Source organism: Cebidichthys violaceus, unplaced genomic scaffold (genome assembly GCF_023349555.1).
Source record: "Cebidichthys violaceus isolate CVI_PGR_0920_01 unplaced genomic scaffold, fCebVio1.0.p SCAF_1, whole genome shotgun sequence".
Classification (NCBI taxonomy): Eukaryota; Metazoa; Chordata; class Actinopteri; order Perciformes; family Stichaeidae; genus Cebidichthys; species Cebidichthys violaceus.
In genome coordinates, this window is record NW_027176262.1 from 22,700,638 (window position 1) to 22,726,239 (window position 25,602).

Below are 25,602 nucleotides of genomic sequence, written 5' to 3' on the forward strand. Positions count from 1 at the left end.
ACAGACTGCAAACTGAACTGAGATCTGGAAACGGAAACGGAAACTGGAGCCGCTCATACGCCGTTTCGCGCGTTTGTCCGAGCCGTTGGCGCCAACGATACAACGAACCGAGTCCTGCCAGTGTGAGGAGCGATACATCGGCTGTCTTAGCAAACATTTAGCCCAAAGTTATCTTCTTTTTGTTGCTAAATCACCTTCTCGCAGACATGACGAGGCTCTCAGAGGGCGCGATAGAGGTAAGGTCCACCGTCACCGTCTGACTGACGTTAAAACACGAGTTTAGAAACGATAAACTGACGAAGTTTAAGACGGTTTTGGCGCAGTGTGTCAAGTGCAGTCTTTGTTCGGCTGGTTAACCTAGCAGTTAAATGTTTGCACTCCGAGCAAACGCTGCTACTTTCTGTCATTTAACGGACGTTAAGTTAGCTTAATGTAGCGTTAGTGGTCACGTTAACGTTTGGAACCAATTGCAGCTTCATGTTGTCAGACGCAGTAGAAATTAAACGATAGTCGCGATAATTACGGTTTTAGGTTGAGATATATATATATATATATATATATATATATATATATATATATATATATATATATATCTCTCTCTCATCATTTCTATTCCATACTATGAAGCTATTTTTATTTTATGTGCGTGACATGGAGAAAAACTGTAATGCAGCATTTTTTACTGGGAACGTCACCATAGACATCCAATTCGTAATACTTCAAATGCATATATATATATATATATATATATATATATATATATATATTTTAATATTAAATAGTCGAGATTGCCTCTTAAATGTACCGTCTGTTCTTCCAGGCTCTATCAAATGGCAATAGTGCAAACGACGCAGTGCTTCAGTTGGTGGTGAGTAACACAATAATCAAAAACACACAATCTCACCTTAACATTACTGTTCAGACACTTCATCACTAACTTAACCAAGAGATTAACACCATACGCATAAATCACACCTGTGGTGTTACTCTGTTTGAAATCATAACTGGGACGCATTAAGCATTCCCAAAGTTAGATTTTTAAGGTTGGGAAAACTTTCCCAACCCATCACTGAGGATACTACAGTATCAGTGGTTGGCAGCTATTTAAGGCGGAGTCTCACACAGGAGAGACTTCAGGAAACCATACATCAGGCAACATGTTAACCTTTTTAAATATATTTAACCGCATTACTTACATTTCACCTCTCAGAACATTCGCAAGATCGATAGTGGAAGTGGTCCTACTCGCTTCCGGGTGATGATGAGTGATGGACTGCACACTCTCTCCTGTAAGTTTGTACCATTTTCGTTTTTATTTTATTTTTTTATACAGAGCATGGATACAGAAAAGCAGATTAGGATCCATAACAGACGATGTCGTATGTAAACCATGTTATTGCAAATTGTTATCCGTTGGGTTTACAGGATTTATTTTGTGATTGTTCATGAACAAATATGGGTTGCCGGTATTCAGACAGTAACGCATCTTTGGTACTTGAACTGTACTTGAGACCGCCCCTGATGTCTGGAACAGCTTCTCTATTCATTCCAGATCCTCTACAGAAACCTGTAGACCTCTTCTCGCTCCCTTGAGTCGAATGAACCCGGGCCGCCTGTCTGATCTTCTTCTTCTTCTTCTTCTTCTTCTCTCTCTCTCTCTCCTCTAACCCTCTGCAGCCTTCATGCTCTCAACGCAGCTGAACTTCATGGCTGAGGAGAACGTTCTGGCCCCGAACTGCGTCTGCATTCTGAAGAAGCATGTGACCAACATACTGAAGGATAAACGGTATGCAGGTTCAATTTTTTTGTACTACACGGTCTGTATAGTTGTGTCGATGACGGCGATCATAAGCGGATGCACTGGTTTCCTGTGGTTCACGGTGACGTCTTCTTACAGACGCGTGGTGATCATTTTAGAAATTGAAGTCATCAAGCCCGCCGAAGAAGTGGCTGGAAGAATAGGTGACCCTACTCCTTTAGCCGAGGGTAAGCCTCCACATCCTGTCTCATGATAACGTCTGCTGCTTAATAATCCCCTTTTAGTCTTGAAGCGCTGGTGACTGAATGTGTTTGTGAAGTGAGATGGATGCACGCGTACATTAGTCTTAATGGGTCGTGAATGCAGGCCGGCGCTGACGTGGAATCTTCCCCGCAGGTCTGATCAAAGGCCCGCAGTCGGCACCGGTCCCTGAAAACCGCCAGCCGCTGCAGCAGCAGCAAAACAGAACTGAAGGTGAGTGAAAGTGTTTGTTATTGACGCTTGAGCGTTAATTAAAATGGGTGGCAAAAAAAAAAAATCACACAAATTTCCATTTTTGTGGGGAAAACACAGCGCACGCGCAGTTCATAAATGTCCACCAGATGGCAGCGGCCCTCTGCTGCTCTTCTATGATTTGGGGGTCGTCCGCAGATTTACATGACGGCAGTCATTTTTAAGGCCCGTTGAGAACCTTTTTCATTTTAAGCTATCTGGAGTCTTTCTCGAGGGTTTTTGAGCCGCTCCTTTTATCGCGTGAACGCTTGGTATCATAAACCTGAACAACCATGAGTCTGTGTTGATGAGTAGCTCTCTCTGCCTGTCAAGCACAGTGTTGTGTTTTTTGGAAGCACAGTAGAATACACAAATAAATACCTAGTAGCACCGACAACCTGGTGAGTGTGAGTGTGTTAACCCCATGAGCAAACCGATTTATTTTTCAAATGTGTTCATGTCAGAGATGAGCAGGGGGGGGGGGGGGGATCACAGCATTGCAAATAACTTGAATCAGGAGAGATGTGCAATCCGGCTGTCGGAGAGCTTTTGCCGTCTTCTGGCGTGTCGTAGCAGGTATTCATCCCTTTTAATCTGCCGTCTGGGAATTGGGGTTGTGGCAAGCACCCTCCTCATCAGCACAGTCATTGTTCATTTCTCTGTGTGTGCGCCGGTTGATCTGGAGGCTTAATTACCAGAAGTGCAGTGGTTGGCAAAGTGGGAGGACTTAAGTGGACACTTTGAACTCTAATCCGCCGCGTGAGACGCACACAAATCAAATGTGCAGCGCTTGTTCAAATGGGGGAAGGAAGAAAAAAAAAGTCAAAGTCAGGCAGCACGGCTCTCCTGGGGAAGAGCACATCCAGTTTGTTACAGCATTTCACACTCTGCCCTGATTCTGTGAAATGTGACTCATCCTTCTCACCTAAAAATGCTGGATCACACATCTCCACTAACTCGGCGTGACGAGATGTTTGTTTCCTGTTAGAGGCTTTGCTGTCGCTCCACTCGAGAGCCAGCAGTGGTGGTGGTGTCGCTTCCAGTCGTCGGGTTCTTCTTTGACAGAACTTCCCTCGTGAAGTGAGATCACCGCAGTGATTGAGCAGTTGCAATCCCAAGAAATTGGGATTCGTCTCTGATGAATAATGCATGTGCCTCTCTCTCTCTTGACTCCTCGCCATCACTGCTCCTAATTGATCATTTATTTCTCTCTTGGTTCCTTCGACAGCGCACAAGAGTTTCAGTCGAGACTTTGGGAAAAAGACCCCGTCTGCTATGCCCAGTACTCCGGGGGGCAGCTCTAAAGTGGTGCCCATCGCCAGCCTCAACCCCTACCAGTCCAAGTGAGTACGCTGCCCAGTCAGGGCATGTCAAGAGGTTCTATATAACACTATTATTTAAAAAAAAAAAAAAATCCTACTTTTAAAACACAGGTGGACCATCCGCGCCCGTATAACCAACAAGAGCAGCGTCCGAACATGGAGCAACTCCCGTGGCGACGGCAAGCTCTTCTCCATGGAGATCGTGGATGAGAGCGTGAGTGTCGATTTTTTTTTTTTTTTTTTTTTTTTTTTTTTTTTTTTTTTTAGGAAATCCTGCACTGTCCCTGGCAACTTTAATATATTAACCAACTTATCTATTTTTTTTTTTTATTACAGGGAGAGATCAGAGTGACTGGTTTCAACCAGGAAGTGGACAAGTTCTTCAGCCTGGTTGAGGTTGGCAAGGTGAGACGTTCTCCGGATGATGATGATGATGATGATGATGATGATGATGATGATGATTCAGCGCAAACCGTCCTAATTATCTGTCAGAACTGACGGATTTGGCCGCAGACTGTTCTCTCAACGGCTGCCAGCGCTTTGTGAGCTAAAACCTACAGAGGCTGTGAATGAGTCATCTGGCTACACTGTTACCCGTACAATAAGCAGCTTATGATCATCTGCCAGCCTTTGTTGATCCCCCCCCACCCACCGACCGACTGCCTGCCTGAAGTCGTATCTCGTTTGCACTGTTCAGTCGGGTCTCTGAATAACACGCTGTGTGTGTGTGTGTGTGTGTGTGTGTGTGTGTGTGTGTGTGTGTGTGTGTGTGTGTGTGTGTGTGTGTGTGTGTGTGTGTGTGTGTTCAGGTCTACTACGTCTCCAAGGGCTCCCTGAAGATCGCCAACAAGCAGTACACGTCGGTGAAGAACGACTACGAGATGACTCTCAACGGAGACTCGTCCATCATCCCCTGCGAGGACGCCTGCGACGTTCCCGTGATGCAGTGCGACTTCGTCTCCATCGGTGACCTGGAGAGCCGAGAGAAGGACGCCATCGTCGGTGAGGCTCTGCTCGCGTGTGTCTGAACCCAGACGTGTCGTTAAAACCCGAGACAACTTGTCGGTTTTGTTCCCTCATGTTCCCAGACTGTGTTTTTTTTACAACTACAAAAACATGGCATATGGTCAAAAAAATGCCAACATAGAGCTTTATACATAGCCCTGACATTTAACAGAGTTCTGCTCAAACACAATGTCTTTGTTAGGAAAAAACGCCTACCGACATTTGAAGTATTGTTGGGTTAGGAGTTGTTTTTTTTTTTTTTTCTTTCTTTTTCTTCTTTGCTCTTGGCAATTATCACAGGTGTTTCTAGATATTCACAGAGTCAGAAAGTGAACGTTATAAATGAGTGAAAGCGCCGGCTTTAACCCGTCGGGGTACGATGTTATAACAAAGAGAGCGGCTGAAGAAACCACTTAAAGGCAGCTTATGTAAGGTGATGATTACATCTAACCTTCAGTCTTGACGGGTTAAAGTAGATAGTGGAGGAACATATACAGTTGGAGCCCCTTTTTTCCCTCCCATCTCAACAAAGTCTTATTTTTACAGTGTGAAATATTTTATATAAGCAGCTAATTAGCACTAAACTACATGGGGTTAGTGTTAGTGTGTTCTGTGATTCCCGGTGTGTAAGTGCACATTGTTTTCCCTTTCTTTTTCTTTTCTTTTTTTTCACGGAGTGCTCGGGGGCTCTGTTGAGCCCTAAACGTACCATAAGTCTCTTTTTAAGCACTGGCGTGTTGCGAAAAAGCAAAACCGACCGACCGGAGCGCGGAGCAGAGCCCCGCTCCTGCTGAGGGGCTTCCCAAGCACCCAATAACAAGTCATCATAAGCAGAGAGATAGATGGAGTGTGCAGCTGAAAGTAGAGCCGGATACGACGCGAGGTTGGTGTAATTACAGCACACGAGCAGAGAGATACGAGCGGTGTTAGTATTACTGATGAACAGTAATAGCCTGTCGTGCAGATTGACTTTGGGCCCCGATGTCAGAGCCGGTCGAGGAAGCGAGAAGCGGCCCTCGCAGGTAAAAGGAAGCGATATTAAGGAGTCTTCTGCTTGTAATTCTTTTTATTGGACACTGCAGCTTGTACTCGCCGTTTTGAGTCATTTCTCACCGGCGTTTTTATTCGTCACGGTTAATGCGTCTCAAACCCTTCTACTCTGTGCGGGTTTATAGTCGGGTGATGTCGGCGATGCCGCTCTTGCGCATTTACAAATACGTGGCTCTGCGTTTTTTTTTTTTTTTTTTTTTTTTTATCGCGCTTGATTGCATCGGTCAATAAAGTGCATCGTGTGGAAACGATTAAAGCCCATTTCCTTGGATTTGCTCCTCCATTATGGATGCAAGAGCCTGGTACACAGGTCAGCGAATGAATCACTTATTTACCGTGAGCCAATTTGTGCACGGAAACCATAAGACCCAGACTGACCCGTGGGCGTAAACACGATCAATATTTATGAGATGTATATCTGGAAACAATCGGGAAGTTTTTGCGGGGAAATTAAACCCGTATGGTCATCGCCTCTCAAGAATATCATCAGCGGTATGTGACTCAAACTTTTAACTGTGAACCGTTTCGGTCGTAAATAAAGATCCGGTGTCTGCTTGCTGCTCATGCTCTGGTCTATGTCTTCTGTTCCAGATGTGATCGGAGTGTGTAAGAGCGTGGAGGAAGTGACCCGACTCACCACCAAGTCCAACAAGGAGGTGTCCAAGAGGACGCTCAACTTGATGGACATGTCTGGGAAGCTGGTGACCGTCACGCTGTGGGGAGAGGAAGTGAGTACAGGGAGTAGATGATGATGATGATGGGGGGGGGGGAATCAATACAGTACCTTTTCATAATGCATAGACGTGCTTATTGTAATGGCTAAGCTTTCCCCTCGTCGTCACCTGAGAACAACAGTTTACTATAAAGGACTATAAAGGGTGGAGGGTGAACACGGCGACCCGGAGCACCTACAGTACAAAAAGCCTTCAATAAAAGCCACCCGTGTGAAGCTCGTGATGGTCAGTCTTGCGGTGAGACGGCGTCGGTGAGAAACATTTGCCGACCGCTGTTCGGCGGTTTGAGAGCCGAGGAGTCGCGGTAACGCGCGCCGTGTTTGATGGCTGTCACGGGGCGATGAGGTAACGGTGCCGGTGCCGTTTGATGGGCTCGGAGGGACCGGGTCGAGTCTGCCGCCGCTTTCTTTCCTCCCGGCGAGAAGCACAGCGTTCGTCCGACACGGACCTACTTCTCCACGGGGACCCGCTGCGGTTCACAAGATGGACAGTTTACAAAGAACGATGGCAAGAAGAAGCAAGTGTTGGAGATATTCCCCCCCCCCCTCTCCCTGTTATAGTGTTTTTATTAGTTGGGGCCTCAGGTTATTACAGTAAAGAATAAAGTCATTTTAGAAAACAAACTCATTAGAAATGTGTTCATAGCGGCGAGGTTCTGTCGATCTCTTTGGTTCAGACTGGAATCCCTTCATAACCTATTCCATGGATTGAGACTCATGGTCCCCAGATGATGAACCCTAAAGCCTTTGGCTACCCCTAAACCCTTTCCTCCAGTTCAATGAAACGTCTTGACATGGAGGATCTCATGACGCGTTAGACTAAACTGAGACGGTGGTGAACATGGTGAACGTTGTTCCTGCTCGTCGTCGGCGTTGCCGTCATGAGCCGCCCTCCAGAAAATAGTTTGAATGGAGTCTGCAACCCAGACAAGTAATAAGTAACAACCAAGCTTTAACGAGTGTTTCCACATCTCTCTTTGTTTTTTTGCGTAGGCGGAGAAGTTCGACGGCTCGGCGCAGCCCATTGTAGCCATAAAGGGGGCGAAGGTTTCGGACTTCGGTGGCCGGTCCCTCTCGGCGTCCTTCAGCAGCAGCATGATGATCAACCCGGACATCCCCGAGGCCTATAAGCTCAGAGGCTGGTAAGCGAGCCTGAAATTCATAGATGATGCACTGCAGGAAAAAAAAAAAAACTGTGTGCCGATGACAAAGTGCTTCCATTGCAGGTGTGAAGCGTGGCGCGCGTTAAACCGCCGGAGGGCTTTCTCCTTATTTATTTCACCCGCTGTAAGATCAACTTATGGCTGTTGAAATTGGAGGACTCAAAGGATTTAAATGGTTGCAAGAGTGCATGCTTTGATTCTTACTATCAAGATTAGTTTCCCCCCATTAGCCAGTGTGTGTGTGTGTGTGTGTGTGTGTGGGTGTGGGTGTGTGGGGGGGGGGGGGGGGCTCAATGAAGCGTTACGTATAAATGGAAAGCATACTTAATCTATTTTTTTCCAGACTAATTTCTGTGACTATGATTGTAGCGTTTATTTTGCCTTGGTGAGACATCTTTGTCCTTAAAGTCAGAGTAAGTCTTTGTACATAGAGACGTGTCTATTGTACTGTAGTTTATTTTTTATGAGAAGTACTACAGCCAAATGCAGAGTTGAAGAATTGTACACTAAACACAATTAAGGGATGCGACTCTTACCTTTTTTTTTTTTGAAGATTCTCGGCTCTTCTTGCAGTGGAAACATCTTAAGACCAAAGCTTTCGTCTTTAATTTGGGTTCCCGTCTCAGTTCCTTCATTCCTTATGTTCTATATGATCCTCGCTCCCTGGTGCACAACACGGCCGAGGAAAAAAAAAAAGAATCACGCATTGTGTGCATGTGTGTGTTTTGTCATTTTTCCGACCTATTTTTAAACTCAGACGTCACCTAGTCTTGAGTGTTGCGACGCGTTGTTGGGGCGGCGGTGTGAAGGTGTACAGGTTGACTCGTGATTGACGCTGAGGCGGTCGCAGCGGGGGGGTTTGAATCTCGCTCCGGCGCCGTGACAGCTGATCCGTCCTCATAGATCCTACGTCAGCCCCTCCCCTCTGTGTTCCTGAGCCGCAGATCCCGTTGATTCCATCCAAAGAGTTTCATGTATTTACCTCCCCAATACCAGCGCTGAGGAATAATACAAAAACCCCCCCCTCAAAAAAACGTTTAACGATTCAAATTTAATTTGTGACAAGTCGAGTGCGGCCTTCTTCTGCCTTGACAAATGTGGCGGAGAGTATTTATACATCATCAGAGGAGCTGATCTGCATAATCGGAGCGGTGAAATGTGACTCCACTTTGCAGGTGAGAAAGAGGCAAAATATGCTCACAACGTCCTCCTTTAATCAGACGTCTTGGCTCAGTAGTTTCTTGATGATGATATTACCGCCAGCCTCTGGCTTCTCTGAGCATCTCTCTTTTTTTTAAAATTATATTTAATTTCTTAGAATGCCGACTACAGTGAACCGCTTCTGTAAGTCATTGCATGGTGATAGAAGGTGCTCCGTTATCAGAACCGCTCCTGCTTGTTGAGCGCCATTAAGTCCCGACTTGCCGGAAAGGCTGAGGCTCTTTTCGTCGCGAACGAGCCCAGTTCATGCGCGGTGGTGTTGGTCCCCCATAGTAGCCTTTTCACATCGATGTCTCTGTGCAACGTGACCTCATAGGACAGAGGTCGGCAAAACGGTCTCCGTCCACACGGCGTTTCAGCGCCCTTTTCACAACGATCTCCGTCTGGACTAAAACGTCTGAAAACGAACATCACGTACACTGGGCGTGCGGACGGGTGCCGGTGGAAACAGGAAGTCCGCTCCGTAGGGCCGGTAACGCCTCTAGACACGCCGCCAAAAGTTTGTCAACTAAAATGTGCGTCACGTCCTCCTACGTCGCTGTCCGCCCTCGGTAAACTATCGTGAGCTATCGTGTTGAGCTCGTTAAGAGCTCTCCAGGAGGCAGTGTTCCTGTGTCTGTTTGGTGCTTTTATTGTGGAGGATGAGACGGAAGGAGAAAAAAGGAGGTTCTGGTGAAGTGTGGGAGAAGTGAATAAAGTTGCTGGCGTCTTGGCGCAGATTACGGAGCCCCGTGTTTCTTATTTTATTATTATCATAAAGTATTGGCGCAACATAAACCCTCGGCTACACCATCAATGTGTAAATCCCCAAAAATATAAGTGGAGAATGGAGAGTTTAATTCTGCGTGGACGTCTTCATTTGCTCTCACTGCCAACGATGCCGGCTCACCTGTATGCTTGATATGTGGCGAGAAATTAGCAAACAACAAACAACTGGAGATGAGAGAAAAAGAGCGATGTTCTCCTCTATAGGAGTTTGATATTATTATAACAGGTGAAATAACAATAAAATTTCAAGAATTGTCTTTATTCTTGTTCTATAATTTCATAAATACAACAAACTATTTTGTGTGTGTGTGTGTGTGTGTGTGTGTGTGTGTGTGTGTGTGTGTGTGTGTGTGTGTGTGTGTGTGTGTGTGTGTGTGTGTGTGTGTGTGTGTGTGTGTGTGTGTGTGTGTATATATATATATATATAATAAAACTTTATACGCTGTGATATCAAATAACTGTTTTGCGGCTCCAGACGGAATTTATTTGGTGAAAAATGGGGCAAAATGGCTCTTTGGCTAGTAAAGGTTGCCGACCGCTGTCCTAGGATAATGAGGATAATAAAACGCCTCATGAGAATTTACAAACTAGAGACCTGGAGGGCGTTCAGAGACGTGTGGCTTTCCCAGCTCTATTGACAATAAGGGGCTTTCTGAGCGGTTTCCAGAACGGAAGGGGTCGCCGTCGAATCGCTGCGATATTCCTCCAGAGTTCCTCAATGCTTCCACAGTTTAAACGCCACAGATGGAAGGAGGCCAGACCTCACTCGCTCAGCCCGTCTCATGCTGCGAGGACGATGGGGAGAACGGCCTCGACCGTTTCTCTTTTTATTCTCAGGCTTCGTCACGGCGACGATATCCAGTGACGATGACAAACCAAGTTGGTGTGCGTTTTCACTGCGAGCCTCCCGGCTGTTAAACACACTGTGTGTGTGTGTGTGTGTGTGTGTGTGTGTGTGTGTGTGTGTGTGTGTGTGTGTGTGTGTGTGTGTGTGTGTGTGTGTGTGTGTGTGTGTGTGTGTGTGTGTGTGTGTGTTTTGTTTTTTGTCGTGCTGCTGATAGGTCCGGTTCTCAGGGCGGTCGGTAGCTGTCCCTTTTAATAACTGAATGTCTGAATTATGGCGAACGGAACACGGGAGCGAATCAATTAAACCCTAAATCAAAGCTCGTGACGACCGTGTTTTTCAGTTTGCGCAGAAGGAACCCGAAGCGTTTGTTCTCCCACAGCACAGCAGCGATGGGCCTTTAACGCTGCAGCCGAGGCCGGCGAAAAAACATCCTTTCACTGGCGCAGAGGCGTCTTAATTTGATTCTGTTTTGCCGCAGACCTTTGGGACGTCCTCAAATGAATCGTCTCTCCTTGGCGGGCCGTTGACTCAAAACTCATACTGCAGTATTAGTCCTTCCGCTCAGCACTTTCCACTGTGCTTATGAGTGAGAATGCTGCACTGACTGTCTTGATCCCGTGTCTTTTTTCTTTTTTTTTTTTTTTAACAGTTGTTGACACGGGTTGCCAACTGGACATTAAACCTCCACTAAGTTCCTTTTTTGCGAACTTTTATCAGTCAAAAAAAATCAAGAGTGTGAAGACGCAGTCGTCCATTAGGGGGCGACGGCTCATCTGGAGACGGTCACTGCTGCTCTCCTCCCAGACCGTCGCTCCTCCACGCAACGACATTCAACTCGCACTCATTCAGTCACAGGAGTCCACGCTGACTGCGTCTGTCTTCCTTATCGTGACTCCGGTGTTTCCACCTGCACAGTTCACCGCGTGTGGCAGTGACACTAATCACGACACCGAGCTTTAACATGGTGTTCTAATGAACGTCACGCCTCGGTATTTAATTGACTGTTACTTCACGCGCATGTTTCCCTTTGCGGTGTTGATTAAAAAAAAAACAACCAAGTGACTGGTGTTGAGTCATTAGCTGAACCGCGTTAGTGACTGACTTCCTGAATGTTTCAGACCTAATTGGGTAACGAGACAGAATAAGTCTTCTCTTGTTGGCGCTTTACCTCCTGATGCTTTACTCCATCGTTGAATTAGCACCGAGTTGCGTTTTTTTTGTTTTGTTGGATTAAGTGTTTAGTCGATGCAGCAGAAATGGCAAATTGTCTGCTGGTTGCGGTTTCTCAGATTATATGCACGTTATCTCGTCTCAATTTATTTAAAACGCGGCAAAATAAGTTTAGCCGGGGTGTTCGGTTTGGCTTACCGCTACTATTTAAATCCCATTTTTACCAAGAAAAGTAACTTCCTGTTCCGTTCTCTTATGCTCTCTGTACATCGAGCTCTGTGTAGGATGAGCTCATTAAAATTCAATGTTTGTGACACGGTGGTGAGAATCCACTGATTTAATGCAGAGCTGTCCCAGGGAGTGTGAATGCCACGTAAACGTTAGCTGGTCGTAAGAGGCCACACACACACACACACACACACACACACACACACACACACACACACACACACACACACACACACACACACACACCACGGAGTAATGGTGTTAGCGCGTTAGCCAATCCGCTTGCCCAGAGCTGAGAACACGGCGGACTGACACTTCCCCTCGCTTCTCTTCCTCTGACACGTCACGTCTCCCTCTTCATCACCCCGTCCTTGTTCATCGGCGCGCTGACATTTGACACGTCTACGGCAGACGCGCGTGTCCACCGGGCCTCCCGGTCATCTCTCTTGGCGTTCCTGCGGATAGTTTGCCTCGCTGCTGCTCTCGGCGGGGATCCGCCCGCTTCCAGTTGACTGCTGCCCACCTTCAGCCGGGTGAGACGTGTCCTCGTTTAGTCCTTCCTTCATTTTCGATCGCTGTCCACTTTGTGCCGTTTCTGTTTCCTGCGCCCCTCGGTCAGAAAGGTTCAGTAGATTTAAATGAAGTGAAGCCTTTACTAGTCTGCAGTCGTGCCTCATTTAAAGTGCGATGCATTTTTAATCCGCTCGTCCACGTCGCCCGTACTCTTCTCTCTCTCTCTCCCTGTAGAACATCTGTCTCAGGAGAGCAGCCGCCACAGAAAACTTTCTCCATTTTGTCCCTTTTTTTTTTCTTTTTTTTTTTGATCTATCAGAATGTCTTCCTGCCGGTTCCTAGCTGGAACACCCGTAAGGAACCTGCTGCCGCCGCAAAGAATCGCTCACACTTGTCAATGTGGGGAATTGGCAGCCTGTGTGCGTCGCTCTGGCCACACGCATTAATGGGGATATTTTCAATTAGTCATGCCTCCAGGAGCAAAGCATGCTCTCACTGTATTTACAACCCGACCTCCCCACTGTGTGCCACTCTGCCTTGTAGCCAACAGATTAGTAAGCTCTATTGATCCCCGGGACCATTTTAAACTGTTACCCCCCCCCCCCAACCTGCATTTTACCTCCACCCATCCTTCTTCTTCTTCTTCTTCTTCTTCTTCTTCTTCTTCTTCTTCTTCTTCTTCTTCTTCTTCTTCTTCTTCTTCTTCTTCCTCTTCTTCCTCTTCCTCTTCTTCTTCTTCCTCTTCTTCTTCTTCCTCTTCTTCTTCTTCTACTCTTCTTCTTCTTCTTCTTCTACTCTTCTTCTTCTTCTACTCTTCTTCTACTCTTCTTCTTCTTCTACTCTTCTTCTTCTACTCTTCTTCTTCTTCTACTCTTCTTCTTCTACTCTTCTACTCTTCTTCTTCTACTACTACTACTACTACTACTCTTCTTCTTCTTCTACTACTCTTCTTCTTCTTCTACTACTCTTCTTCTTCTCTTCTTCTATTCTTCTTCTTCTTCTTCTACTACTCTTCTTCGTCTTCTACTCTTCTTCATCTTCTTCTACTACTCTTCTTCTTCTTCTACTCCTTCTTCTTCTACTACTCTTCTTCTTCTTCTTCGTCTTCTTCTACTCTTCTTCTTCTTCTACTCCTTCTTCTACTACTCTTCTTCTTCGTCTTCTTCTACTCTTCTTCTTCTACTACTACTACTCTTCTTCTTCTACTACTACTCTTCTTCTACTCTTCTTCTTCTACTCTTCTTCTACTCTTCTTCTATTGTTCTTCTTCTTCTACTACTCTTCTTCTTCTTCGTCTTCTACTCTTCTTCATCTTCTTCTACTACTCTTCTTCTTCTTCTTCTACTCCTTCTTCTACTACTCTTCTTCTTCGTCTTCTACTCTTCTTCTTCGTCTTCTTCTACTCTTCTTCTTCGTCTTCTTCTACTCTTCTTCTTCTTCGTCTTCTACTCTTCTTCGTCTTCTTCTTCTTCTACTCTTCTTCTTCTACTCTTCTTCTATTGTTCTTCTTCTACTACTCTTCTTCTTCGTCTTCTACTCTTCTTCATCTTCTTCTACTACTCTTCTTCTTCTTCTACTCCTTCTTCTACTACTCTTCTTCTTCGTCTTCTACTCTTTTTCTTCGTCTTCTTCTACTCTTCTTCTTCGTCTTCTTCTACTCTTCTTCTTCTTCGTCTTCTACTCTTCTTCTTCTTCTTCTTCTTCTACTCTTCTTCTATTGTTCTTCTTCTACTACTCTTCTTCTTCTTCGTCTTCTACTCTTCTTCATCTTCTTCTACTCCTTCTTCTACTACTCTTCTTCTTCGTCTTCTACTCTTCTTCTTCGTCTTCTTCTACTCTTCTTCTTCGTCTTCTTCTACTCTTCTTCTTCTTCGTCTTCTACTCTTCTTCTTCTTCTTCTTCTTCTTCTTCTTCTTCTTCTTCTACTTCTACTCTTCTTCTTCTTCCTCCTCCTCCTCCTCTTGTCTTCCCTGGGTTACCGGGCAGCATTGGTGAGAATGGTATTGCTGTAGCCACCCTGTCCCTCTGCTGTTGATTCACTTCAGGCCTTTCAGCTGAGCCCCCCTTGCTTTGACAAACACAAATGGATGCTCTTGCTCTTGCCTGGAACATGTTTTTGTTAAAGCTAACTGTTAAACGGACAGCCTTTAGTCTGTTGACAGCCATGTGAACAGCAGACGATTGTGTCTCCTGCTTTGGTTCGGGTGAATTCAAAGGAATAAAGCAGCAGTCTGAAGTAGGCCTCAATGTGCCAACACTATGAATCTCCTGTGTGGAAATGCAGCTTTCTTGAATTCATCTTTAACGAGGTAAATATGAGGCGCTGCTGTGTGGAGCTGAAGCCATGACTTTATTTCTGGATTAGTCTATTGACAAAATGCATCGGCAGCTATTAAGATCAAAGTCTTTAAGGCATTTTTGTTTTAAGCGAAAAGGCAAAATATTCCGTTTCTCAACCATGAATATTATCATAATAAACTAAAATCTTGGCTTTGGACAGTTTGTCAGATTAAAAAAAATGGGAATATGTCATCTACCAGCTTGGGTTTGGAAAAGTAAAAAAAAAATATATATATATATATATATATATGAAACATTTTATGAAACAATCAATCAAGGAAATAATCCACAGATGAATGTGTAAAGAATCTAATGATGAGTTTCAGATGCAGATCAGCAATGACTGGCATATTTTCTCTCTCTCTCTCTCTCTCTCTCTCTCTCTCTCTCTCTCTCTCTCTCTCTCTCTCTCTCTCTCTCTCTCTCTCTCTCTCTCTCTCTCTCTTTTAAAAAAAACAGGTATGACAAGGAGGGCCATGCCATGGACGGACAGTCTCTGACGGAGGTGAAGGGCGGCGGGGGAGGACTCACCAACTGGAAGACTCTGTCCGACGTGAAGACAGAGCACCTGGGACACGGAGACAAGGTAGACGCGTGCTCGGCTCCGCCTCGAAGGCTCTCCCACGTCCAAAGCGGCGGTAACCCCGGACGTGTTGCTATTCAACGGTGACTCTTTGAAGATATTCGAGGACGAACCAAATCCCAAACTAATACATATGAAGGTGCTCACGGCCAACCTGCATTCATTAAGAACTCTCAGTGTAGCGCAGTACCCACCCGCTAGTCGAGTGTTCGGGGTTTAATGTGGCCGTGTCACTGGTGGCTCCGCGAAGGTAAAAACAATACAAATCCCCCCCGCAGCACCAGGTCCGTGTGCTTTAAAAATCCCATCCCGTCCTCATTACTCCTCCTGTATTGTGTATTGTTATGGTGAAAGTCACATTCATCCCTGGTATTGATTACGCAGGTTCTATTCTTTGCCCTCTGAAGTGCAATTACTGCCCTCGGATCAGTAAAGTAATGCGTTTCACTAATTCCCCTTTTTTTTTTCCCCCATTTCCACCTTTTTGAGGGGAAATGTTGCTCGCAGAAGTGTGTAAGTTCTGTAGAGCGTGACCTGTGCAGAGATCTTAACCTGAACATGCTCTGCACATTAGTAATCATCACAGTATGATGGAAGTATCCCATTAATAAGACTCTGGGACCGTTATTAGATGGAGGCAATTACGATAAAGCGGCGAGAGACGCGGGGACACTTTTGCTCCCTTGTCTTTTTGGAAGCTGTGATGAGATGTAAGGGTCCGTGATTCCTGAGAAGACGAGGAGAAATGCAAAAATACATGGTTTTAACCAGAGTAGCCGCTATCTATACGTCTAAAGTAAGTGTAGGATATGTTTTGGTAAATATGTCTTGATGTCCTACACATACTTCTTTCTGACTGCAGGATTCTCCAGTAAGGCACAGTGTGCTTATTGCTTCCCCATCGTTCCTCTTTTAGTGTAGCCACCTCAGCTGTTCTATCACCTACAGCCCTACAATGCAGCTCAAGCAGCACCCATCTATTCCCCCCCCCACCCACCTCCAAAATCCTGACAAACGATTAACCCCGTCAGGTAAAGGTCTTCTCGTGGCATTAGCTTCCTGCCGCTCAGGAGGGGGAAAAGCTTTGACCCGGGGCTCCGCCTCAGCATGGCGTGTGACGAGGCCCCGTACTGACAGAGGGCTCGAGGACGGCCTTTGGTTCAGCTCCTTTGAGACATCCCATACACAGGGGCATGGGGCGGGGGGGGTCAGACCTCTCAAACCAACCTCCTCCCCCCCCCCCTCTAACCAAAGTCTGTTGCAATTAATTGCGCCTGTCACAAAGCCTTTGTGTCACAATCTGAGGTTCCCACGCGGCTCCCTTGCCCTCTGTGACGGCAGGCGGTCGCCCTCCTCTTGTTGGCCTGACACTGCGTTTGTTGGAGGCCCGTTGCAGTGGCTGGAAACGAGTTCTTCTGTGGCAGCGCTGGTCAGTCACACACTAATTGAAGAGGGATTTACTTGATTAATTGCGCCTCGTTTAGCAGAGGTTGGTGTCTGGGTTGTTGTTTTTTTTTCGGTAAATCAAAACAATAATTAAAAAAAAAAAAAAAAAGAAGAAGCATTGCCAGCGTCTCCGGGGCTGGAACAGGATGGGTTTCATAAATGGTATTTTGTTGCTGTCATTTACCATATTTTAAGGGCTTTTCGTGTCGATCCAGAATGACACAGAATATCAATTGTCCTGTTCTGGAAGTTAATTGGGGTCGAATATCCTTTTTCATACGAACACAATGGTCGGTGCTTGGAGAAGAGAGAGGACATAATTGATTTTCAGTGTTGTTTTCGGGAAATATTTGTCAATAAATTGCTTTTTTTTTTTTTTTTTTTTTTTTTTTTTATTTCTTTAGTAATGTTGGAAACATTAATTTTTTGAAGCTCAATGTAGCACTCAGCAGAGTATGCTGATCGTGTATTCATTTGGAGAAAAGCTGCTCTTGACTGTAGGAATGAATCCGGTTGCACAGATCACTGAAATATTTTTATTTCTACGCCTTCTAACTTTCCAAAATATACCAGTTTTCCCTTGGGCTGTACGATATGTCGATACGCTATATTATAATATCCAAAATCTAAAAACGATATCTTCTCTTGTATTACGATATTGATATTTAAGTGTTTTCTGTTCATGGTTTCTAACACCGCTTTACAGTAAAGTGGCGCCATTTTCCTGCTCCCTGACCCCGATCCGGCCCTTTTTTTTTTTAAGCCTGTCGCAGCCAATGCTGAGGTTAGCAGGAGAGCGCGGCTCTGTCCTAAACAATTAGCCGTTAGCGTGCGGCAGCTCTCTGTCGAGCACACGAGGCTCTGACCTTCCCGGCGAGGAAAAGCAATGTGCCTCGTCTGCAAACGCGCAGAAAACCCGTCGTCCCGTCATCGCGGCACATCCAGAGCGGCTTCTTGCGTTCACCCGCTTCTATCCCATGTGTCACTCGGTTGGGTGTTTTCCATGCAGGCTAAGAATCTTTCCCGAAGGCTGTTTGTGTGTTTGTGTGTTTGTGTGTGTGTGTGTTTGTGTGTTTGTGTGTTTGTGTGTGTGTGTGTGTGTGTGCGTGTGTGCAGTCTGTTTCAAAAAAAGGTTTTGCCGATTCCACATAAACGCAGCAGCAGCAGCTACCGCTACTAGTTTGCATTTGTGTCAGAGCCATTAGGATTCTGGTCGGGAGTATAAAACTCTTGCATCTGCTGCACAAATGTTGCTCCACGTCCTCCGTTACGCGCTCCTTAAAATGCCATCTTAATGTTAATTTCATGCAGTTTTTTTTATTTCCCAGTTTTTCCACAGTCAACATATTTAACATCTAGCAAGAAGCACATTCCGGTAACATTATTCAGCACTGAACTTTTGTTTCTGAATGTTTTGCTTGTATTTTTTGTGTTTGTTTTTTTTTTTTAGGCGGACTACTACACCTGCATAGCTACCATAGTGTACCTGCGCAAGGAGAACTGCCTCTACCAGGCCTGTCCCAGCCAGGACTGCAACAAAAAAGTGGTTGACCAGCACAACGGCATGTTCCGCTGTGAGAAGTGTGACAAAGAGTTCCCCAACTTCAAGTACCGCCTCATCCTCTCTGTGAGTCACTGACCACTGGCTTCCCCAATACACACACACACACACACACACACACACACACACACACACACACACACACACACACACACACACACACACACACACACGAGCACTTCTGCCAATGCACAGATCTTAAAGGCCTGTTCTTCCGTATTCTCGCTCCCTCGTCGGTCTGTTCGCCTCACTTCCTGTCCTTCCTGTCTCCCGGGGGACTCTCTCTCTCCTCTCTCTCTTCCTCCCCTCACGGCCCCGGCTCCCTCTGGTTCAACATCGGCCCAATCCGCTCTTTCGCAGTTAAGTTTAGAAACATTTAAAGCCAACTCCGCAGTGTGATGACTACTAATTTCCGATTTTTATGTTTGGGTTAATCTCTGCAGCTTTCCGTACCGCGTTAGTCATTTTTTTTTTTTTACAGAAAGTTGCACGGGAGGAGAAGATAAACGCGGGCCTCTTTTGTTCTCGGCTCGTTTGCAAACCGACATTATTGCGAAAGAACAAATAACATCAGGTGCAACAGCTCACTTAGTCGGCAACAGAGCGGCTTTTGTTGGGTACCGCACGCCGGTCGAGGTCTTATTCCTCACAAGCTGCGGCGTAGACTGTGAATTCGCTCCCCCCCCCCCCCCGCATGTATCAGAAGAGCCTCACGACTGCTGGTTCTGCCAGCAGGATATCGGCTAATTAGAGGATGTAGCAATTTCTCAAAGAGCAGAGGGATATGTTGATTTAACATTCTATATGTCAGCATCCAGCAACCACTCTGACAAGACAATGATTCGAAATGAAAAGCACGTCGATCTATACTCGTGTACATGCATGCAGCGTTTCTTCCTATTCAACTCTTTGTTTTCCATATAATCCCACAGGCCAACGTTGCAGATTACGCAGACAACCAGTGGGTGACTTGCTTCCAGGAGAGTGCGGAGGCCATCCTGGGCCAGAATGCAGCTTACCTGGGGCAGCTCAAGGACTCGGTGAGACTCTTCCTCCCTGAATATAATACTGGCCTCGGGGGAGAAGAGGCTTTTGTTCCAGCCCAGATATGCGCACTCACACACTCCTGCATGGACACATTTGTGTAAAAGACGGCGTGCTTTGTCTCTTCCAGCCACAATTACTTAGAAAATCACAGTTTTCGAAGTAATTGAGTTGTTTTTCGGTATTCAGCTGTCAGGCGTTTTGCAATCGAAACTGTGATGAAACTGACATTCGATTAAAAAGAATGTGTACCTCTTGAAATTGAGCCTATCAAATGTTTGTTTTTTTTCTCTCGTTTCAGAACGAAGCTGCGTTTGACGAGATTTTCCAACAAGCCAACTTCAACACTTTTGTCTTCCGCAGCAGAGTGAAGCTAGAAACGTATAACGTGAGTAAAGCGGGGATGGCACTCGTCTGATATAATGCCTACGGGTTTGGTGCCGTTACAGGAAAAAAATATGGCTGTTTATAAGACGGGGGGGATACGCAGCCTCAATCCCCTGAACCACCATCATTCTGCGGTAGACTGAAAACGCAGCACATAAACAGGTCCTTTTATGTTTTAGTCGTTTTGTGTTTTCCCTCCTTGATAGTTTTCCCATTCATTAACAGAACTGCTTTCATTTTGACTGCCAGCCATCTCTCTCTCTTAAACCCCCCCCCCCCCCAAAAAAAACAGTGTTTGTCCGAGATTGCCGCTCGTTTTCGGCGGCTTTGTGAGCGGCGCACGCACAGATTAGTCGCGGTCACTATTTCCGGAAGGCCACACAGATAGAGGTTTGTTTTGAGGGGGGAGGGGGGGTCGCGCATAAAAGAATTGATTGGGCTGGGACTCTGAGCAGGAAGCGTGGAGCCGAGCCAGAGGCTCATCCGCCTCCAAAGCACAGAAGAGGCCTCTGTGTCTGTCACATTCAGCTCGCCGTCCTCACCGCCCGTGGCACCTCTACCAGGCTGCTGCCTGCACACTCCTATTCCTTCAGCAGAGACACCTGCAGACCCCCCCCCCTTCACTTTTGTTTTCTTCCCCTCGATGCTTACAAGCCGGCCGCTGTGCGCCGCTCTCCCGTATTGTCATTGTCTCACGCGCTTGATGTCGGACAAAGGAAGTGAATGACACCCGTTCATCGCGTCGCAGCGCGGCGAGAATGAGATTACACAGAAAGCAAATGAACACAGCTAGAACCTGTGTGTTGTTTTTTTTAAGCTAGAACACTCGTTCTAACTGTTACAAATGACGTTTTATCTCATTGAATATTTATGACCAACGATTGTTGGTCATACAAAACCAGCAAATGTCAAAATATGACAAACTTTTCACAATTTTTGGACGTTTTCTAGACGATTAATCTATTATTAATTGGAAAAAAAAATGTAATAAAGATTTTAAGTTGCACCCTTATACAGTATATTACATATAACTACGTACAGAGAACAACTTGATTACTGTCTCTACATTATAGAGAGGAGAACGAATGTCATTGTTGTAAAGAATGATCAAGATTTCTTGGACTTTTTTTTTTTTTTTTTTTTTTAGCATCAAAAGGAAAATGGCCGTATTGTGATCCTCTGTCGTTTTGTCGCTCAGCATCACACTGAACTAGAACCCAAATGAGCGTGACGTTCCTAATGAGCAAAACCGAGCCGCTGCTGAAGGAGGAGGGTCTCCTGTGTGGGGATCAAAACAACATTCAAGTTTAATTAATGTCATTTTAGCATCAAAATCCTCACATAAATTGAGCATGAGGCCTTTTCAGGGGGTAATATGAGGCGCCGCTTATTAATATAGTTCTACATTCTATGATTAATTACGGCGCGCTTATCAAAACAGGTGTGGCGTGAAGCTGGTTCATAAGTGTGACGTGTAATGTTGTTATTTTTCACACAAATCAATATCAAAGTTGTGTTTTGGCCTTGAAAACATTCATTATTTTAATATCACACGTAGGCAATTGAGTTGTCACTCTTGAAAATGTCAGTGGATGAATTGCGTCATTATATTATTTCTATACCTTTTTTGAATATTACCACGCGGTCCTCGACTCGTGGACAGCCTTACATCTTTTACTTGCCCGACATTAGAAATGTCCGCTTGCCGCCGCGCTGTTGTTACGTCTCGTTGTCCCCCGTGGACCGCGTCCAGACGCTGCGACTGATTCAGGTTTCTCAGAAGCGAGGACACCGATGGCGGAGCTGATATTGGACATTCAAGGCTTTTCACTGTAGCACTGCAAGCCTGCTAATATTTTATAAATCCCGCCCGTCTTACGAGACGTGAGCGTAGATGATCCGTAGATGGAGTCTCGTTGCGTTACTCTGGGCCGACAGTAGAGGGAGCGCTGCTGGTTTTCCACTCCTTTTTAAAGATCGGTTGCACTTCTGGCGCCGCGTAAGAGAACCACATGTTCCAACTGTGTGACGTTGGCTGCTTACAGATTCACATCGGTGGGAAGATGGAAACCTCGCTATTATTGAATTATTGAACAGCATCGTGCTCCATTAACGATCTCGTGTGTTTCAGCTGTAATGTGTGAAAGTGGCTGATCAGACAGGGAGGTGTGGGTCTTAGGATTAGCATTGAGTGCTGCGTTTGCGTCGGAGCTAAACGTCTCTTTTCAGAGAGAGAGAGAGAGAGAGAGAGAGAGAGAGAGAGAGAGAGAGAGAGAGAGAGAGAGAGAGAGAGAGAGAGAGAGAGAGAGAGAGAGAGAGAGAGAGAGAGAGAGAGAGAGAGAGAGAGAGAGAGAGAGGTCACCAGCTCCACTGCTCTGAAGATATCGTCAAAGATGAATCCACACGACTGCACAGCACCGAGGGTTTAAAGCGGTTTGTCGTTGTTAAACCCAACCTAGAAGCCGAAGGTGACCTCTTCGTCGTGTACGATGCATGACCGGCGTTTTACTACCCTGTTCATTTATCTACGTGGAGGATTTATTCCACTTTACATCAAACTATAATGACGAAAATCCTAATATTTTTTGTAATATTTCCCTTGCGTCATATAAAACTAGCAAAGAGATTATAGCGGGCCGTTCTGGAAGAAAGTGGGCAGCGGTCCAAAGGGAGATGATTTACATTTCACCCACTTGAGCTACAGAGGATTAATGGAGAGGAAATGAGTGTAACCTCTGTTTAAATGCAGAGAATAATGGCTCTGGTAGAAATGACCTTCCTGTGTCTAGACAGCTGTGGAGGTGGTTATGGCTTCAAAAACTACCGCTCTTTTTTTCTTTTCTTTTTTTTTTTTGTGAACCATACATCTGAATGATGGAAGTCAAAGTGATGCTCTGCTGGGCGAACTTGTGCGATGACACCAAATCTAAATTACCCGAGCGCCTTTTCCCCGCGTTAAATTCTGTAGAATGTGTGTTTTGAGACGCCAGCTCAACCGATTCAAAATCCGGCTCTGGTTAGGTAGTCTGTCAGCATGTGTGACGTACCATCGGGTCTCATCTACGTCGACTCCAAGCAGACTCGTACAATACAAGCTGATATTACACACGATGTGAACTGTGCAAGCGTCACATGCCAACAGGAATCTGATTATTTCTACGGCGAGAAGAAATAGTTTGCTTCCTCTTTTTTTAAATTCTCCCTCACTGCACTGGTGCTGTCGCGTCATCTAAACTCCTTTTCTAATCGTCTCTCAGGACGAGTCCAGGATCAAGGCCACCGTGATGGACGTGAAGCCCGTCGACCACAAGGACTACAGCAAGAGGCTGATCATGAACATAAGGAAGCTGGCTGCTCAGTAAGACCTCAGCGTCTCATGCAAAGTAGTATTATTATTGCTTTTGCTAAGTTTCCTTTTGTTTCTGTATAGTCAGCTCTAAATGTTGCTCACAAAGCGATGTATTTAGTCCCCCCCTCCCTCCCCTGAATGAATTGTCCTTAAAGTACTTGTGACCGTTCACCCTTTCTTTGACAAATGATTGGTGGTTATTTTATTTTATTTTTTGTCGGTGAACATAAAGGACATGTTTTCTTTTTTTGTTATTTTGGGAAGCGGAGCAGAGAGCGGGTCAGTAAGCGACAAAAGAGATCCTCTCTGCGTCTGTCTGCAGCCGTTGGGCTGGTCGCGTGGTTCTGCCGGCAGCTCGGCAGCTCGCACTCTTTTCACTTCTTCCCGCCGCGCGCTCAAACCAGCGAGGCTGGACCTGCACGTCCCCGATAAGAGCGCTTACTCTCCCGCTCTTTTGTGCTCCGTCCCTCGCATAACTTGCGAACATAAGCACACACAGGCATGCACAGTGCAGACCTGGGGGGGGGGGGGGAGGAGGTACTGTAGTCTATTTAAGTAGAAACAAGGTGGGGTTTTTTGGGTTTTTTTTACATTTCCAATGCAATTAACTGTTCTGTAATTGTTTCCTTTTTTTTTTTGTGAGAATAAATATGATTGTAATCAAGTTGTCTGTTTTACGATTCATACTGGGGTTCCCTGTCAGAAGTCTGTTTTAATATATAATCTATTACTGTCCCTGATCCTAACCTGTGCCAGTTTAAAGCTAAACCAACATATGTAGACAATCCTTTTTTCTTTTTTTTTTTTTGCTCTCCGTTTAGTGGATTTAGTCAAACACCGGCACACAATGCCCTCTATCTCCTCGGGTTTTGCCCAGGTGTGCAACAGACTCCCCCGTGCGAACCGGACTTTCATGTTGTATTAAAGCAGAACATCAGTAAGGCTGCGCCGCCCCGTCTTTCATGCGATAACATCTCGCTTCTGCCGAGCGCTGCATCTGTTGCCCGTAGTGTGCCGGGGAAGGATTAAACCCGTCTTTAAATGGTAAGGAAAGGTGAGTTTTACTTTATTTTATTTTGTCAGCGCTGCTTGGAGATATTGATGCCAGTTTGCCTGCGATCCCCCTCCCCTCCCCTACCCTCCCTTATCTCGTGCAGCTGGCACTTTTAGCTGTTGCAATACATCAATGGATCTTTTGGAAACGCCGCGACTCTGTTAATTGAGGCGGGGAGTGTCAAAGGTCGCCGATGATGCCTCACCCCATTCCTGCCTCAAACTCCCAGTCGATACACTGCAACGGCAGGAGCGGCCCCGCGGGACCTTGTGGCTCTTTAGCCGTCTGAACTGCAGCGTTTCATTTAGTGAGGCGTGTGGCACGGCGGTGAAAGAAGTACTTCTGCCGGGTTAATCTGCCGATTTCCCCCGGGGGGGGGGGGGGGTCTAGCAAGTTATTTTCTTGCATCTGACATCCCCTAACCTATTTGAAACGGGGAAAACTATTGATCAAGCTTTCAACTGGAGTGGAGTCACTTGATGATTAAATTCTCCCACCTGTTTTTTTTTTTTTTATTAAGCTGATTACACAGTTCTAGTTAAGTGAGAAATTGGATTATAATGCGTATATAATTGATTTTGCACTTGCTAGAATGAGATCGGCCGATAACTGCTCTGCATCTCGCTCGTTTCTCAGGAATAGTTTGCTCTTGCTGTCGTCACGCAACACGGCTCAAAATGAGTGTGATTGTAGTCCGTCAACAGGACCTTCTCTGGGGTCCTGGGCTGGTTTCCATCCTTTTTTGACAAGTGTTAGGAGTCTCAACTCTCTCTGAGACAAAGGGAGGCCGCATGTCTCCTGCTGCTGCATCTTTAGTCAGCAGAGCCCAAAAAATCAGCTGGTTCCGGCTTACAATCAAAAAGTATTTTAATGACAAACGGAAGCTAAACAATTACTAGCTGAAGTACACCATCGATAGTCCAATATCAGCTGTGTGATTGGCTGAACTGTCCCCTCCTGGATTTGGACAGTGTCCCCTCTCGACTGTCCTCTGTTGTCCTGGTCCGCCCCTCCTCATCTGGAGCGAACCATAATATCTGAATTATTATCTGAACAGCTCGTCTCAAAAGGTCCCCGTCTTCTCCCTCACGGCTCAACACTATACCTTTTTTAGTTTAATACATTCAATAGGCAAACACATGATACACATATACTACCTTCTTCGAGTAAATATACTGTAACCGTATAATACGTTCCATAAATCGTCTTCTTTGAAGTCGGTCTGAATGTTGTGCGACGCTGAACTTTGTTTTTGTCGTTGTGCAGCACAGTTAACATGCATTATGTTCTCGCTCAGTGTGACACTTATAAATTAGTTTGCTTGTGTTTTCGGTCCTTTTCTCGAAGGTAACTACTTTTGACAGTTTCTTTGCCATCAAGCGCTTCGTGATAACTCAAACTCTGACAGCCCTGTGAATGATGACTCATCCGTCTGCAATTAAATATGGATGTCGCTGTCATGCTGAGTCCTTGTAACATCTGTTTATTTGGGGTACGCGTTTACAGTCTTGTACACGCCGTCTGTTCAACTTCATTTTCACGTTTTTTTGTTTTGTTTTTTTATTCG

At 45.6% G+C, this 25,602-nt stretch overlaps 1 protein-coding gene across 1 annotated transcript; it reads left to right on the plus strand.

The window, feature by feature from the left end:
• On the plus strand, window positions 1-23,645 carry rpa1 (replication protein A1). Its single transcript, XM_068715708.1, has 17 exons — window positions 1-236; window positions 821-868; window positions 1,211-1,289; window positions 1,678-1,786; window positions 1,898-1,986; window positions 2,156-2,233; window positions 3,480-3,594; window positions 3,685-3,787; window positions 3,910-3,978; window positions 4,383-4,575; window positions 6,220-6,356; window positions 7,355-7,503; window positions 15,071-15,197; window positions 18,091-18,267; window positions 19,134-19,241; window positions 19,547-19,633; window positions 22,890-23,645. Exons 1-17 carry the CDS (start codon window positions 207-209, stop codon window positions 22,992-22,994), a joined length of 1,803 nt encoding a protein of 600 aa, XP_068571809.1. The 5' UTR covers window positions 1-206; the 3' UTR covers window positions 22,995-23,645.
• Window positions 23,646-25,602: the final 1,957 nt, after the last annotated feature.